We start from the raw sequence: 13,516 nt of genomic DNA on the forward strand, positions 1-13,516 counted from the left end.
GAGATGCTAACTAAGACTTCCTCTTTGACCTATGAATTATTGAGAAGTGTGCTGTTTAATTTCCAAGTGCTTGGAGAATTTTCTGTTACGTTTCTATTACTAATTTCAAGTTTAGTTCCATTATGAGTTGAGAACATACTTTATATTATTCCAGTTTTTCAAAATCTGCTAAGGTTTGTTCTGTGACCCAGGGTATGGTCTGTTTTGGTAAATAGTCCATGTGCATGTGAAAAGGCTCTGTGTTCTCCTGTTTTAGGTGGAATCGTCTATAAATGTCAATTATATCTAATTGATTTGATAGTGTTGTTCAGTTCTTCTATATCCTTGCTTATTTTCTGTCCGCTAATTATATGTATTACTGAGGGAGGGGTGTGGAAGTCATCAGTTACAACTGTGGATTTTCTATTTCTTGTTTGAATTATATGTTTTAACTTACATAATTTGCAATTGTGTTTTTAAGTACAAATGCATTTTGGATGTCTTCTTGGTGAATCGACTCTTCTTGTAGTTAGTGTCTTCATGGTATATATTTCTAGATTATTTACTTTTAACCTACATAAATCATTATATTCAAAGAGAATTTCACCTAGACAGCATATAGTTATGTCATTTAGAAAAAATCCATTCTGATAATCTCTATTTTAAATGGCATTTTTGGACCATTTATATTTAATGTGATTATTGATCTGTTTGGAGTCATGTCCATCATTTTATTATTATCTGTTTATTTCCTCTGTTTCCCTTTTCATGCCTACTTTTCAGTTATTTGAAGTTTTTTTATGATTCCATTTAAATTCACTTATTTCTTGTGATTTTGACTGTGTCTCTGTGTTTAATTTTTGAAGTCATTTCTGTAGGAGTTACAATATGCATGCTTAACTTTCCCCAGTCCACTTAGAATCAAGATTTTACCTCAAAGGATGCAGACACCTTACACCATATAGGCTTTTTTGCCCTCCCCACTTTAACTACACTTTAAAAAACAAATCCTTAAAAAATGTGGATGTTTTCCCCTGAGGCATCCTTAGGCAGTTCTTTCACTCAGCCTCCTCAAGTTCATCTCCAAAATATGTCCTCTACAGCTCAGGGTCACTCAGAGTGCTGTAGGTTTTGTCCATTGCAACATGGCTGAAGAGTCTTACTCTTCTGAATCTTCCCTTAAGAGGAAGTTGGATATTCACTCTGTTGGCGATGCCCCTGGTGATAGTTTTCATTCTAATTTCATGACTGGAAGGAGAGGTAGAGTCATAAGTATCAACCCTACAACTGAAAATCCTTTTTGTATTAAATGTCTAAAAGGAGACAGTTTTAGAATTCTCAGAGCAAGAATAATGAGGAAGAAAATTGTCTCAACCTTAAGAGAAGATGGTGTTTTTTTCCAAGAGTGAAATAAAGCCTTATTGCAAAATGTAATTACTAGCCTCTTCTGGAAAATGTCTAGTATTTCTGAAAATATGTTTGCACAACTTTCTTAAAGACTTTCATGAAATTAAGAGCCTCATTTGTAAAGTTAAACTTTTCCAATAAGCCCAGGACCATCAGTCTTGTGACAGTCCTAGTAATTTTATCCAGTTATTCCATTTTTGTACTCAGACTGACAGTGTTACCTAGCTACATCTTTTTTGTATAAAAATTTATTAAGTGGTTATATCTATATCCATTTTTAATCTTATTAGAAATTAAACTGAGAACTTAAAAATCTATATATTTGTTTTAGAATAATTGTAAAACAAACATTTCTTTTTAGCACACATTTTTTTACAAATAATATATTTTTATTTAAAATAACTATAATCTGCAAAAAAGTCATGAGAAGAGTGGTATTGTTTTAGATTTCTTGTAAAATTTTAAAATGTCTGGCTCAAAAATATGTTTACTGGGAAGAAATATTTGAACTGGTTTTGGAAGATTCCGTCCCCCCACTCCTTGGCAAGTCTGGAATATAACTTTGACACTTCTTTATGATAAATTCATCTGAGATGCTATTTTACTAAGGAGAGGGTTAAAGGAGTTCTGCCTTTGTTTTCATGGGGAGGAATTCAAGAATATTATTACTCTTCAGATTTTCTTTTGAGTTTGAGGTCTTTACATTCATTAAAGACTCACAATCTTTCTGGACACATCTTTGAAGGCTTGTTTTACTTGTTTGTTTATTCCTTAGGGTGTAAATGAAAGGGTTGGGTAAAGGGGCAGTTGAGGTGTTGAGCACAGCTACTTATTGAAGGCAACTCCTTCTTTTGCTGAGGGTTTTATGTACATGAAGATGCAGCTGCCGTAAGAGAGGGAGATGACAATCATGTGGGAGGAACATGTGGAAAAGGCCTTCTTCCTTTGCTGAGCAGAGGGGATCTTCAGAACGGTCCAGATGATGTTTGCGTAGGAGAGAATCACCATCACCAGGGTGACCACCAAGGTCACAACTGCTAAGATAAAGTCAGCCAGCTCCAGGAGTCGTGTGTCTGAGCAGGATATTTCTATGAGGGGTCCATAGTCACAAAAATAATGATTCAGCATGTTGGAGGCACAGAAATCCAGTTGACTGGTTAGGACGATTGGGGATACAATGATGAGGAATCCCCCCAGCCAGGAGCAGAGAACCAACTGGATGCAGACTCTGTTGCTCATGATGGTCGTGTAATGCAGGGGTTTGCAGATGGCCACATAGCGGTCATAGGACATGGCAGCCAGAAGGTAAAACTCTGTGACCCCAAGGAATATGGCAAAGAAATACTGAATGAAGCAGCCAGCAAAGCTGATGCTCTTGTTCCCGGTTGAGATGCTGAACAGTAGCCTAGGAGTAAAAGTGGTTGTAAAGAAAATTTCTAGGAAGGAGAAGTTCCGGAGGAAGAAATACATGGGAGTCTGGAGATGGGAGTCCAGTAGTGTAAGGGTGATGATTGTCAGGTTACCTAAGATGCTGAATACATAGGTGAGGAAGAGAAGTATAAAGATTACAAATTGAATCTCTGGGATGTCTGTCAGTCCCAGCAGAATGAATTCTGTCAAAAAGGTGTGGTTTCTCATTGCTGCCCTTTGCTGCCTATGAAGGTACAAAGGAAAGAAGTCAGTGATGAGAACGGAAGAGGAGCCCAGGAGCATTTAGAAGAGGTTAAGCTTTTCTTATTGAATTGTTTCAAATTCCTTTTTTCCTGTCATTTTGAGATGGATGAGGTTTTCTATGGGACAGAGGGTGACTCGTCACAAGAACGATTTCCCTGAAGTCTCACGTGGGAGGGTGTCCTCCGCGGCCCCTTCTCAGGCTCCCCCTCAGCTCTCCTAGCCTGTCTTCTAAACCAGTGCCTACGTGATCTTTTTCTGTTTTCTATTTTTATTTCCACTTTGAATGATAGCCCTAGTTTTGCTCTTTCATTGCTTCTGCTCATTTGGCAGTGACACCTCATTCCTGTAATTTTCTTGTTCTCTGTGTGAGAAGGAAAGCTCACCTGTTAGCTGCAGTTGAGGAGCCTTTAGGAGGGAATCAGCAATGCTGTTGTAACTGTGGTGACCAAAGATGGCCTAACTTCCCTTTGATGTTTTTGAATTTGTGGACCATTGTAACTAATATTATCAGTCTGTAAATCTTTGCTGCCAGTGTCAGCTTTCCCTCAGGCCCTAGTTCTCCTGTCTTAGATGGTTTTAGCAGAGAAATAGATGGTACCTCTCCAATCAGATCCCTGCTATAATTTTCTTCCGTATCCATGTCTATTATATTAATAAGTATGTGATATTCTCTGGCTAGAAAAATATAACTGGAATCAAAAGTTGCAAGCCTTACTTACAAATTTCTCATGAATAACTTGAATGATTAGGGGGCTATTTATACCATACTTTGAGAATTCATGTAATTAGTTTTTGCTTATTGATAAGGAACAGGTTTCTGAATATTTACATCTTTTTATTATACATTTTACCGTAAATTTGTAATAAAAATTACTTAACTTCTGTTTAAACTTCTCCACAATTCTCAAGTTCTCAAAGCCGTTTTCAGCAGATAACTTATGTACAATACTTGTCTTTTTGTGACTGGCTTATTTTGCTTAGCATAATGTTCTCAAGGTTAATCTATCTTGTACCATGTGATAGGATTTCCCCCCTTTTTAAGGTTAAATAATATTCCATTGTACATATATATTACATTTGCCTGCCTATTTATCTGTAGTGGATGTTTGGGTTGCTTCCATCACTTGATTATTGTGAAAATGCTGCTGTAAACATGGGTGTGCAAATATATCTTCAAAATTCTACTTTCATTTCTTTCGGGTGTATACCCAGCAGCATATCTTGCTGGATCCTATGATAATTCTATTTTCAGTTTTGCTGGATACCACCATACTGCCTTCCAGACTGGGTGCACTCTGTGTGGAATTTTTACATCAAAATGAGTATCTGAAAATCTGTGACACAGAATAAATGCAGAGAGATGTCTGATTCTAAGATAAGAATTAACACATAGGATGCATTCTTTTCAGGCATTGACCATTTTCTGTTTTCTGTGTATATGTCACCTTTCCCCAAAACAGACTGTGAGTTCCTTAAATGCAGAGGAAGGGCAAGAGAACCAACACCTGCTGAATGACTGTAGTGTTGGTTTTATGCCAGGCTCTTCATAAATACATTCTTTCTCTTTTGATGTTCTTTTAGTCCCCAGTAACATTGGCAAAAACACACAGTATAATCAAAATACATGGTTATTAAATAAATGAAAAAAGGTGGTGCCCTTCTCTTTCTTTTACCCCCTCCCCCCATTTTGTTCTCTGTTTACCCTTTGTCCTTGAAAGTCAACCATATAAACTGTGCATTTTCCTAGCTTTTTTTGTCTGACAATGAATAGGAACTTTCAAGAGTTAGTCTAGGGTAAAGTCTCTTCAATCTATAAATTGATGTTACCACTTCCCTTCTCTCTTCCACTGATGAATGATCAATGAGTCATGTAGTCTCTGGTGAGATTTTAGGGGCTGAGAGCCAGGCCTCTGTTAGCAAGGCTGTATTTTGAGATTTTCCTTGTTCATAGTTGGTGCTCCTCTATCCCCAAAAAATAAAAATCTGTATTTCTGTTATGTGTTACTGAGGGTGAGGGGAATACAATAATTTTTAAATGACTTAATGCATGTAAAGTTTGTTTGGGCACAGAACTCCTTCATGCTTTGTTTTCGTAATACTGACCTGTCACTGATGGAAAGAGAAACCTCAGAGAGCACATGATTTCAGGAGGGGCTTTCAGGAACTACTTTAAATTCTTACCCCTGACACTTAGAGGGAGGTGTTCATTTGTACCTGGACTCCTCCATCTGTGCTCTCTAAGCTCCCTTGATGGGCTGAGTCACTTTCCATAAGATACAGGTACAGCCCAAACACAGAACCAGGAAGTGGGCTACCAGATTATGTGGTCATAATATTCTTTTTCAGAAATGTTGGCATTCATTCCAAGAAAGAAGCTTTGAATTTTAGAATCAATTAGGCATTTTCATATTGTTCTGATCTTTTAAGTTTCCTGAAATAAAGAAATCCTTAGCCCCGCTCCATATATCCCTGGCCCATGTGCCTATCTGGAACACCAGAGAGCCATCTTTGCCATTGTCCCTAAGAATGTCCCAATCACAGGATGTGTGGAACCTGAAAATGTCATCCAGTACCTGAATGTCCAGGTTCTTGCACTTCCTGGTCATTAATTGATGGTCTTTGGTGAACAGATGTATGTTATCATTCAAAATTTCACATCCATATTCTATATAAATTCTATGATAATTCTGTTTCAATCATTTTACAAGGATGTTCATTATAGCCTTGTTTATAAATGTAAAAACTTGGAAACAATTAAAATTTCCGTCAATGTGGAAGTGACTAAATAACTTTGGCACATCCAAACTATAAAATGCAATACACCAATACAAATAAATGGGAAATATTTATGTGAACTCACTTGGAAAGATGTATTTGATATATTGCTAAGTGAATAAAGCAAGCTGCCGAACAGTAGTGTATTATCCCATTTAGGTTAAAAAGTATATATCATACATGCTCTAAAACTATATTTTTATGTGCGTAATCACATAGATCTGGAGAAATTTTCAGTATTGCTTTTATGGAGTTAGATGAGGAAGTGGAGGACATAAGGGGAGCTGTCTCTTTTTACTTTCTATTTGTCTGTATTCCATGAATACTGTAAAACAAGCGTGAGTTACTTTTTAATTAAGAAAAATCACAGTAATATAATTTCATGCTCTATAATCACAAACAGGTAACACTGATTTAACTAGAAGCTGAGAATATACTTACACTTGGCTTTCAGGGCAAGTTCTGTAGGGTTTTACCCGTGCACCTCTATGGAATGAATCGCAGTTTAGAAGTCAGATGTGGAGGAAAGGTGGCATAAAACTGAACTTGTCTGCTTTCCCACCGCTACTTACTGACCTAATTCATCTCAAAAGTTCACAAACTTATGACAATTTGGTAGAAAAGCTCCTACTCCTCCTGCTGTATATCAGCTTAGCTGTCATTTGCCACTTGTTATCTCCACATTAAATGTAAAATGCCCCCCAGCCAGCAGGTAATCCTTTGAGGTGTGATTTATTTAAGTTAAATGTGTTTATGGTAGTGATAATAGAAACCACCCTCCCTTCAAAGTCTTGTTTCCTCCATTCTGACTCATCAGAGCCTGGATATGTGCTGCTTCTGATTTTACACCAGATGGAAGCATATTTTAAATATTCTGTTCTGGGGAGACCTCAGCATAATCAGATGAGGAAGGAGAGAAAGATCCCAGGAGACCCCCATTCAGAGCGTGCCAGTGAACCCTATTTGCTGAGAACTCTGGAATTGAACTTTTAATAAGGGACTGGGGAAGAAGTCCAAAGAGATGCTGAGGAAGTTAGCAGGAGAGCATCAGTATAGTTCAAAAGCCTCGTGGAAGCTGGAGTAATGACAACGATGAAAAATAATCGTGGGAACTAGAACAGTATATTTTTTGAGCCATTTACCATGTGCTACGCATAACACTACACAACACACCTTCATTATATTGTGCATAATGCTGGACGACATACCTTAATTATTTGTTTAATGTTCCTAACACCATATGCCTCCTAAAGAACAAGGTGTAGGAGGCCATTTGCCTTCTGTTGCCATGGTAATCTTACATTGGTCAGGTAACACGAGCTATGTAGAGGGTTTAGCGTTTTCCCCATTAGCCCCTTTCCCTTCACTTTAGTCTTCTGTGCCCTGAAAAGGAAAAGTCTACCAAATTTCTGATAGATGTGCGTGGTGGATGTGTGTGTTTGCTGAAGGAGACTTACGGCGAGCACTCAGTCATAAGGTATTACAAGTGTCCTCAGCTTCAGTCACACTGTGAGAGGTCCATCCTTGTTCCTCTGCCCCAAACCTCCTGGTTAACCAATCCTCCAACTTTTTTTTCATTCCAAGTCTCTGATTATATAGACAAACCATTATCTTCTAAGCACTGAATGGTATAGGTCTAACCCTCTAGACATCTCTCCTTCCAGACAGAGTGACAACTGTTAATATCAAAGTTCTGCTGGTGGGATGATTTCCCATCCCAACTACTGTTCATGGCCGTGCCTCAGTGGTGTTGTAACACCATGCTAGTCCACCGCTGGCTCATGTCAGTATATTGCACAGAGCCATCTGTAAAGAAGGCTTTATTTTCTCTTCCCTAGTCCATTAGTCATTGGGAACCCGCCTCCCTGACCCCCACCAAACATGAAGTTACAGGTGTGGTTTGAGGTAGGAGAGGCACCAGAGGAAGAGTTAATACATCAGGAGTGCGAGCCTTCTGCCTGTGCACGTTGCTTCTGCCTTGAAGGGTCTGCATGAGCTTCATCTCCTATGTCTCACTTCCACTTGAAGCTGGGGCATTTTCAGACACTTCTATTTTTATGACTTTGAAAAATATTCACTCAGTTCATGATGAGTAGTTCAAGGTGCATGTTTTTAGCTTGTCCCATGAATAGACATTCAGTCTGTGCCAGGCCCAGTAACAAGCAAAACATTTATTTCTCAAAACAGCAAGTTAATTGCTAAAGATGGTGTGGATTTATCTTAGGGGGTTTGTATTCAGACTTACCTATGGGAGCATGCCACAAATTCTACACTGTGTCCTGATCTCCCACCGACACTTTGAATACTTTGAAATCCAAAGTCAAAAGGACTCTGCTTGCATCAAAGTCTGGGCCATCTGGAGAGCTTTCCCTTCTTATGAGCAGTTTTATGGATTACTTAGTACGTGGGCCAGAACAGCAGTCACCAATGTGGTGTATGTTATCTCATCAATGTAGTGTATTGTACTTTTTGATTCCTCTTAGGAGGTACAAAATGTAGTAATTTTTATTCTAATTTGAAGGTATACCCTGATATGCCCTTAGACACCCGGAATCCCAGAAACTTCACTGAGGAAGCAGGGAACGACAGTGTCTTGGAATTTATCTTCTTCCCCTGGGCAAGCGTGTGTCTTACCATGGAATCCAGCTACTTGTTTCTTAGGTCCTCTTGTCCTCAGTGTCGTGAACAGACCCACAGCTTGAAGTAGAGCCAGCCAGCTGAGCCAAGCTGAGTTCACCAGCCCACAGAACATCACACTGGTTCAGTGCATCAATCTCTGTAGCTATTCAAGTCACCAAACAATCAAACCAGGAGTAAGTGGTAGAGTTGGGGTAAGCCAGTTGCTAAATTTATCAGTGAACCAACAAGATACCTGAGGGAGTAGTTGAACAAGGAGTGGTATAATCTGATGACATGTGCTTTAACGGAATTACAGGTTTTGAAAATAAAGGACAATGGAGAGAATGGAGAAGAATCTGAAAAGAAAAAAAAATGTATGTGTATGTATAACTGAATCGCTTTGCTGTATACCCGAAACTGACACTGTAAATCAACTGCACTTCAAAAATTTTTTTAAAAAAGGGAAAAGAAATATTAAATTTCTCTTCTCTCTCCAATAAGATAGTTAGTTTTAATATCATCCATGTGTATGATAATAAATGCGAATATGACAAAAGAATGGAAGAGAATTAAGGATAAGAGAATACATATATGAGATGCTCCCTAACTTCTCCAGGTGGTAGTATCTGCTCTGTCCTCTCCCTTTTGATTGCGTTGGTGTATTTCTGCTATAATACTTACCATGAGGTCTCCTACTGGTTATAAGGGCCTTGAGGGTAGAACCATGACTTTTCATCCATTTATCTGCAGCGTTTTTTGCAGTCTTGGTGTAAGTATACCATCAATAAATGTTACTCTACTGACTATCTCGTGAATTAAAAAAAAAAAGGCAGTGGAGAGGCAGGAGGGTACCTGCCTCCTCTCCAGGATCAGAAATATGTGAAGGACAGGTGTGCTGAGAATTTTCAGAGGATTTTGAAGATGACAGATCACTCGGGGGTAATGAAGGATGATCTAGAGAGTTTTCTGGTAGTGATTAAGTTGACAGGGAGGAAATAACAGGATGTAATTCGTTCTGAAGTTCTCTTAGGAGAAGGAACATCAGCTGTAATTGTTACCTCTTCTGGGCCTGTTAGTCAGTGCCGAGGGCAGAGTGTTGAAAGAGCTGGGCCAGAGCTAGTTGAGGTGGTGCCTTGTGGACTGTGGTGAAGAATTTGGAATTTAAGTAATGGGAAGCTCTCAGAGGGTTTTAAGAAAGAAAGTGACATGATATGATTTCTATTTTTAAAAGATGAAACCATGAGACATTGTTTTCCTCAGTCTGTCTCACTACAGTTTTTGTTGTTTTTGTTTTTTAACATTTTTTATTGATTTATAATCGTTTTACAATGTTGTGTCAAATTCCAGTGTACAGCACAATTTTTCAGTTATACATGAACATACATATATTCATTGTTACATTTTTTTCTCTGTGAGCTACCATAAGACCTTGTGTATAATTTCCCTGTGCTATACAGTATAATCTTGTTTATCTATTCTACAATTTCGAAATCCCAATCTATCTCTTTCCACCCCCCGCCCCCTTGGCAACCACAAGTTTGTATTCCATGTCTGTGAGTCTATTTCTGTTTTGTATTTGTGCTTTGTTTTTTTTTTTTTAAGTTTCCACATATGAGCGATCTCATATGTTATTTTTCCAGCTTTTGTTTTTAATTGAAGTATAGTTGATTTACAATGTTGTGTTAGTTTCAGGTGTACAACAAAGTAATTCAGTTATACATAATATATATGTATGTTCTTTTCAGATTCTTTTCCATTATAGGTTATTAGAAGTTATTGAATATAGTTCCCTGTGCTACACAGTAGGTCTTTGTTGTTTATATATTGTATATATAGTAGTGTGTATATGTAATCCCAAAATTAATTTATCATCCCCCCCTGCTGCTCTCCTCTTTGGTAACTGTAAGTTTGTTTTCAGTGTCTTTGAGTCTATTCCTGTTTTGTAAATAAGGTCATTTGTATCATTTTTTAAAGGTTCCACCTATAACTGATAATCATATGACTTCTCTTTCTCTCTCTGACTTAGACTTCACTTAATATGATAGTCTCTAGGTCCACCCATGTTGCTGCAAATGGCATTATTTCATTCTTTTTTATGGCTGAGTAGTTTCCCATTGTATATATATATGCCACATCTTCTTTGTCCAGTCATCTGTTGATGGACACTTAGGTTGCTTCCATGTCTTGGCTGTTGTAAATAGTGCTGCTGTCAACATTGGGGTTCATGTGTCTTTTTGAATTAGAGTTTCCTCTGGATATATGGCCAGGAGTGGGATTGCTGGATCATTTGGTAAGTTTGTTTTTAGTTTTTAAAGGGACCTCTGTACTGTTCTGTATAGTGGCCACCCCAGTTTACATTCCCACCAACATTTCACTACAATTTTCATGGCGGTAATTTGCTCTGCCAAATTTCTTTAGCTAGTTTTGTTTACAGGACTTGGCTGTCATTTGGGAAAGAAAAGGTAACATATCCTAGCCTATAAGGTGTTTTCATCTTTTGCTCACAAGTTCTCATGTTCTCTTTTCCTTCTGTATGTGTGGGAAGATCACACTGCTTGGATCTTTTGCATTTGTTGACACGTTTCGGCCAGTGGGTTTTAGGCGGAGCTTTTAATTGCAGGTTTGAGACATTTCCTGTTTTGTGTGTTTCCTTCTGTGACCCTTGAAGCATCTCATGTGGGGATGGCAGCATTATAAGATGATGCAGAAGTTACCATGTGGAGCAGAGTTGGCTGCTGACCCACACTGAACATATAGTATGAGAGGTTATAAACTTTGGTTATTTAAGTCACTGAGATTTTGAGGCTGTTTACTTCTATAGTACACTGGTACACTGCTTCTCTTGATTGCATTTTAATAGGAAGAAGACTCAAAAGAAAATAATTTAATTCCTAATAGTAGATTGTAGATATAAGGGATAGATTAACGGGGAACACACTTTTATAAAAGGGTATGTGTGTCTCTTAGACTTCTGAAAACATGCTTAGACAGCTTTTGTGAAAATCTGATTCTTTTAATTTATTTACCTATAAATATCCCTGAGAAAAGGAGAAAAAAACTCTTAAAATAATGTTAAACAAGGTGACATTAACAGAGGATTTGTCTGTGGATATCTCTACAAAGAAATAACTATGTGGTTCAAAATAGGCTTGAAAGTGTTCAGGAGGGAAAGAGTTTGGCCCTTTAAAAAACTAGTAGATGATAAAATTGTGACCAACCTCAAGTTTATGTCAGGCCCTGCTGTGTGGAGCGCCCGGCCAGGTGGGCCGTGTTGCCCCCTCGGGATCAGAGAACACTGACTCGGTTGCTCTTTGGTCTCGCAGCTGGTCGAGGACGTGAGAGGGGACTCTGCTGGGGTGGCTCCTGGGAGATGGATCCCACCCTGCCCCGCAGCCCTCAGTGCCCTACTCATCACCGACGCTCAGCTCTGCCTCTTGGAAGCTGCCACTTCCCTCCACGTCCGCCAGCACCCTCCGGTCTCCCAGTTCCCACCTGAAAGCTGCTCTGCCTTGCTCTGTCCACCCAGCCCCGCTCCTCCAACCTAGAGCAGCCAGAGCAAGTCCACCCCGAGTCCTGTAGGGCTTCTGTGGCTCTGAGCAAGTGGCCAGCTGTCTGCGCCCCCTCTCCCCGTGCTCCCACCCAGCAGCAGAGAGTAGAGCTCCCGCCTCTGGTCCCTCCCCCGTGATCGATCATCAAAGGCCTGCCCCACGCAGGACCCTGGGGTGGAGGGACACTGCCACCGTGGCTGGAGGTCAGAGCCAGAATGCCAGGTGCAAACCTGAGTTTTGCCACAAACTGGCTGTCTCAGGCTGGAAGTGGTCTTTTGAGAAACAGCAGGAGCAGACCCTCTGCCTGGTTTCTTTCCATCTGAAGGGACCCCGCTGAGCCCTGGCACCAGCAGGTCGGGCAGGGTGTCGTGGTGCTGGCTCTCCATAGTTCAGAGCCACAGAGGCACCTGCCCAGTGGACACTAGCCCGCTGAAGGGTGTGAGGACTCCGTGTGATGTGGTCCCCGGGGCCACCATCACTCGTGGACACTTGTTTTGCATTCCAACACACTATTGAGAATTCACATACATGGGAAGCTCTCCTCCCATGCCCCCTACCCCCTTTCCCCCCAACTCACCCCCCCCACCCGAGTGCACCCCCTGCTGCCGAGGGAAGACTTAAGACGCCTCACTGAGCAAACACTCCAAGACCCTATTGCAAGGACCTCAGCCTCCTGCTTGCACCACTCCTCCTGCTGCTGCAAGGCCTCCACTTCCTTCTCCAACTCATAATACCTCTCCTGCAGCCTCTGGAGCTCAGCCAAGGACTCCTCTATGCTCAGGGCCGGGGGCTACCCTGGGATGTGCCCACGCCCTTCCCTCCCTGCCACGACCCGCGGCTCCTGTTCTGCTGGCACCTTTCCCCTCCACAAGATGACTGTTAAGAGACAAAGGATCCCAAAGGTGTTATAGAACCAGGACGTCAGGTGGAATGTGGTCCCAGGCCAGGGGCCCGCCAGCACCTCGGCCCAGTGACCCATCAGGAGGAGGACCACACTCTGAAGAGTCCCAGGCCTGCCCTTGCCAAAGGCCGCCGTCGCCTCCTTCGTCAGCCACTGACGCCACTGCTCCGGCCACAGCAGCTGCAGATGGAGTCTGGCCTGGGCTGGTGGCCTCAGGTCTTTCATATGGCGGTCACGGTCAGGATGCCCTGTGGGTCCAGGTTGCTTTTGCTGCTCCATTACCCAGCCTCCGGTCTGGCTGGCTGGCTGTAGGGCAGGCTGGGCTGGTGGTTCTTCCCTTCGTGACGGTTGGTGCTGGGAGTCACGGAGGGAGCCAGGGCCAAGGTTACCAGGAGGTGATCTGAGCTTTCTGGGGCCCCTCTCCTCACCCTCTGCAGCCTCTGGGTTCATATGCCTGGAGGGCAGCATGGGAACAGCATGCATGAGGCCTGGCAGGATATCTTCCTCTTCCACCATGTAGCAGCCTCTTCCTGCCAGCTGACCTGGGCCTGGCAGAGGTGCTGACAGCCACAGGCAGAAGGCAGCCATGGAAAGATTGAGGCTGGATACCCAC

The 13,516-nt window shown here is 41.2% G+C and overlaps 1 protein-coding gene across 1 annotated transcript; it reads right to left on the reverse strand.

Moving 5' to 3' along the window:
- Nucleotides 1-2,211: 2,211 nt before the first annotated feature.
- LOC140700373 (olfactory receptor 2AP1-like) lies at nt 2,212-3,024 on the reverse strand. Its single transcript, XM_072973883.1, has one exon. It carries the CDS (start codon nt 3,022-3,024, stop codon nt 2,212-2,214), a length of 813 nt encoding a protein of 270 aa, XP_072829984.1.
- Between the last annotated feature and the right edge of the window lie 10,492 nt (nt 3,025-13,516).

This window comes from Vicugna pacos, chromosome 12 (assembly GCF_048564905.1).
Source record: "Vicugna pacos chromosome 12, VicPac4, whole genome shotgun sequence".
NCBI classification, from domain to species: Eukaryota; Metazoa; Chordata; class Mammalia; order Artiodactyla; family Camelidae; genus Vicugna; species Vicugna pacos.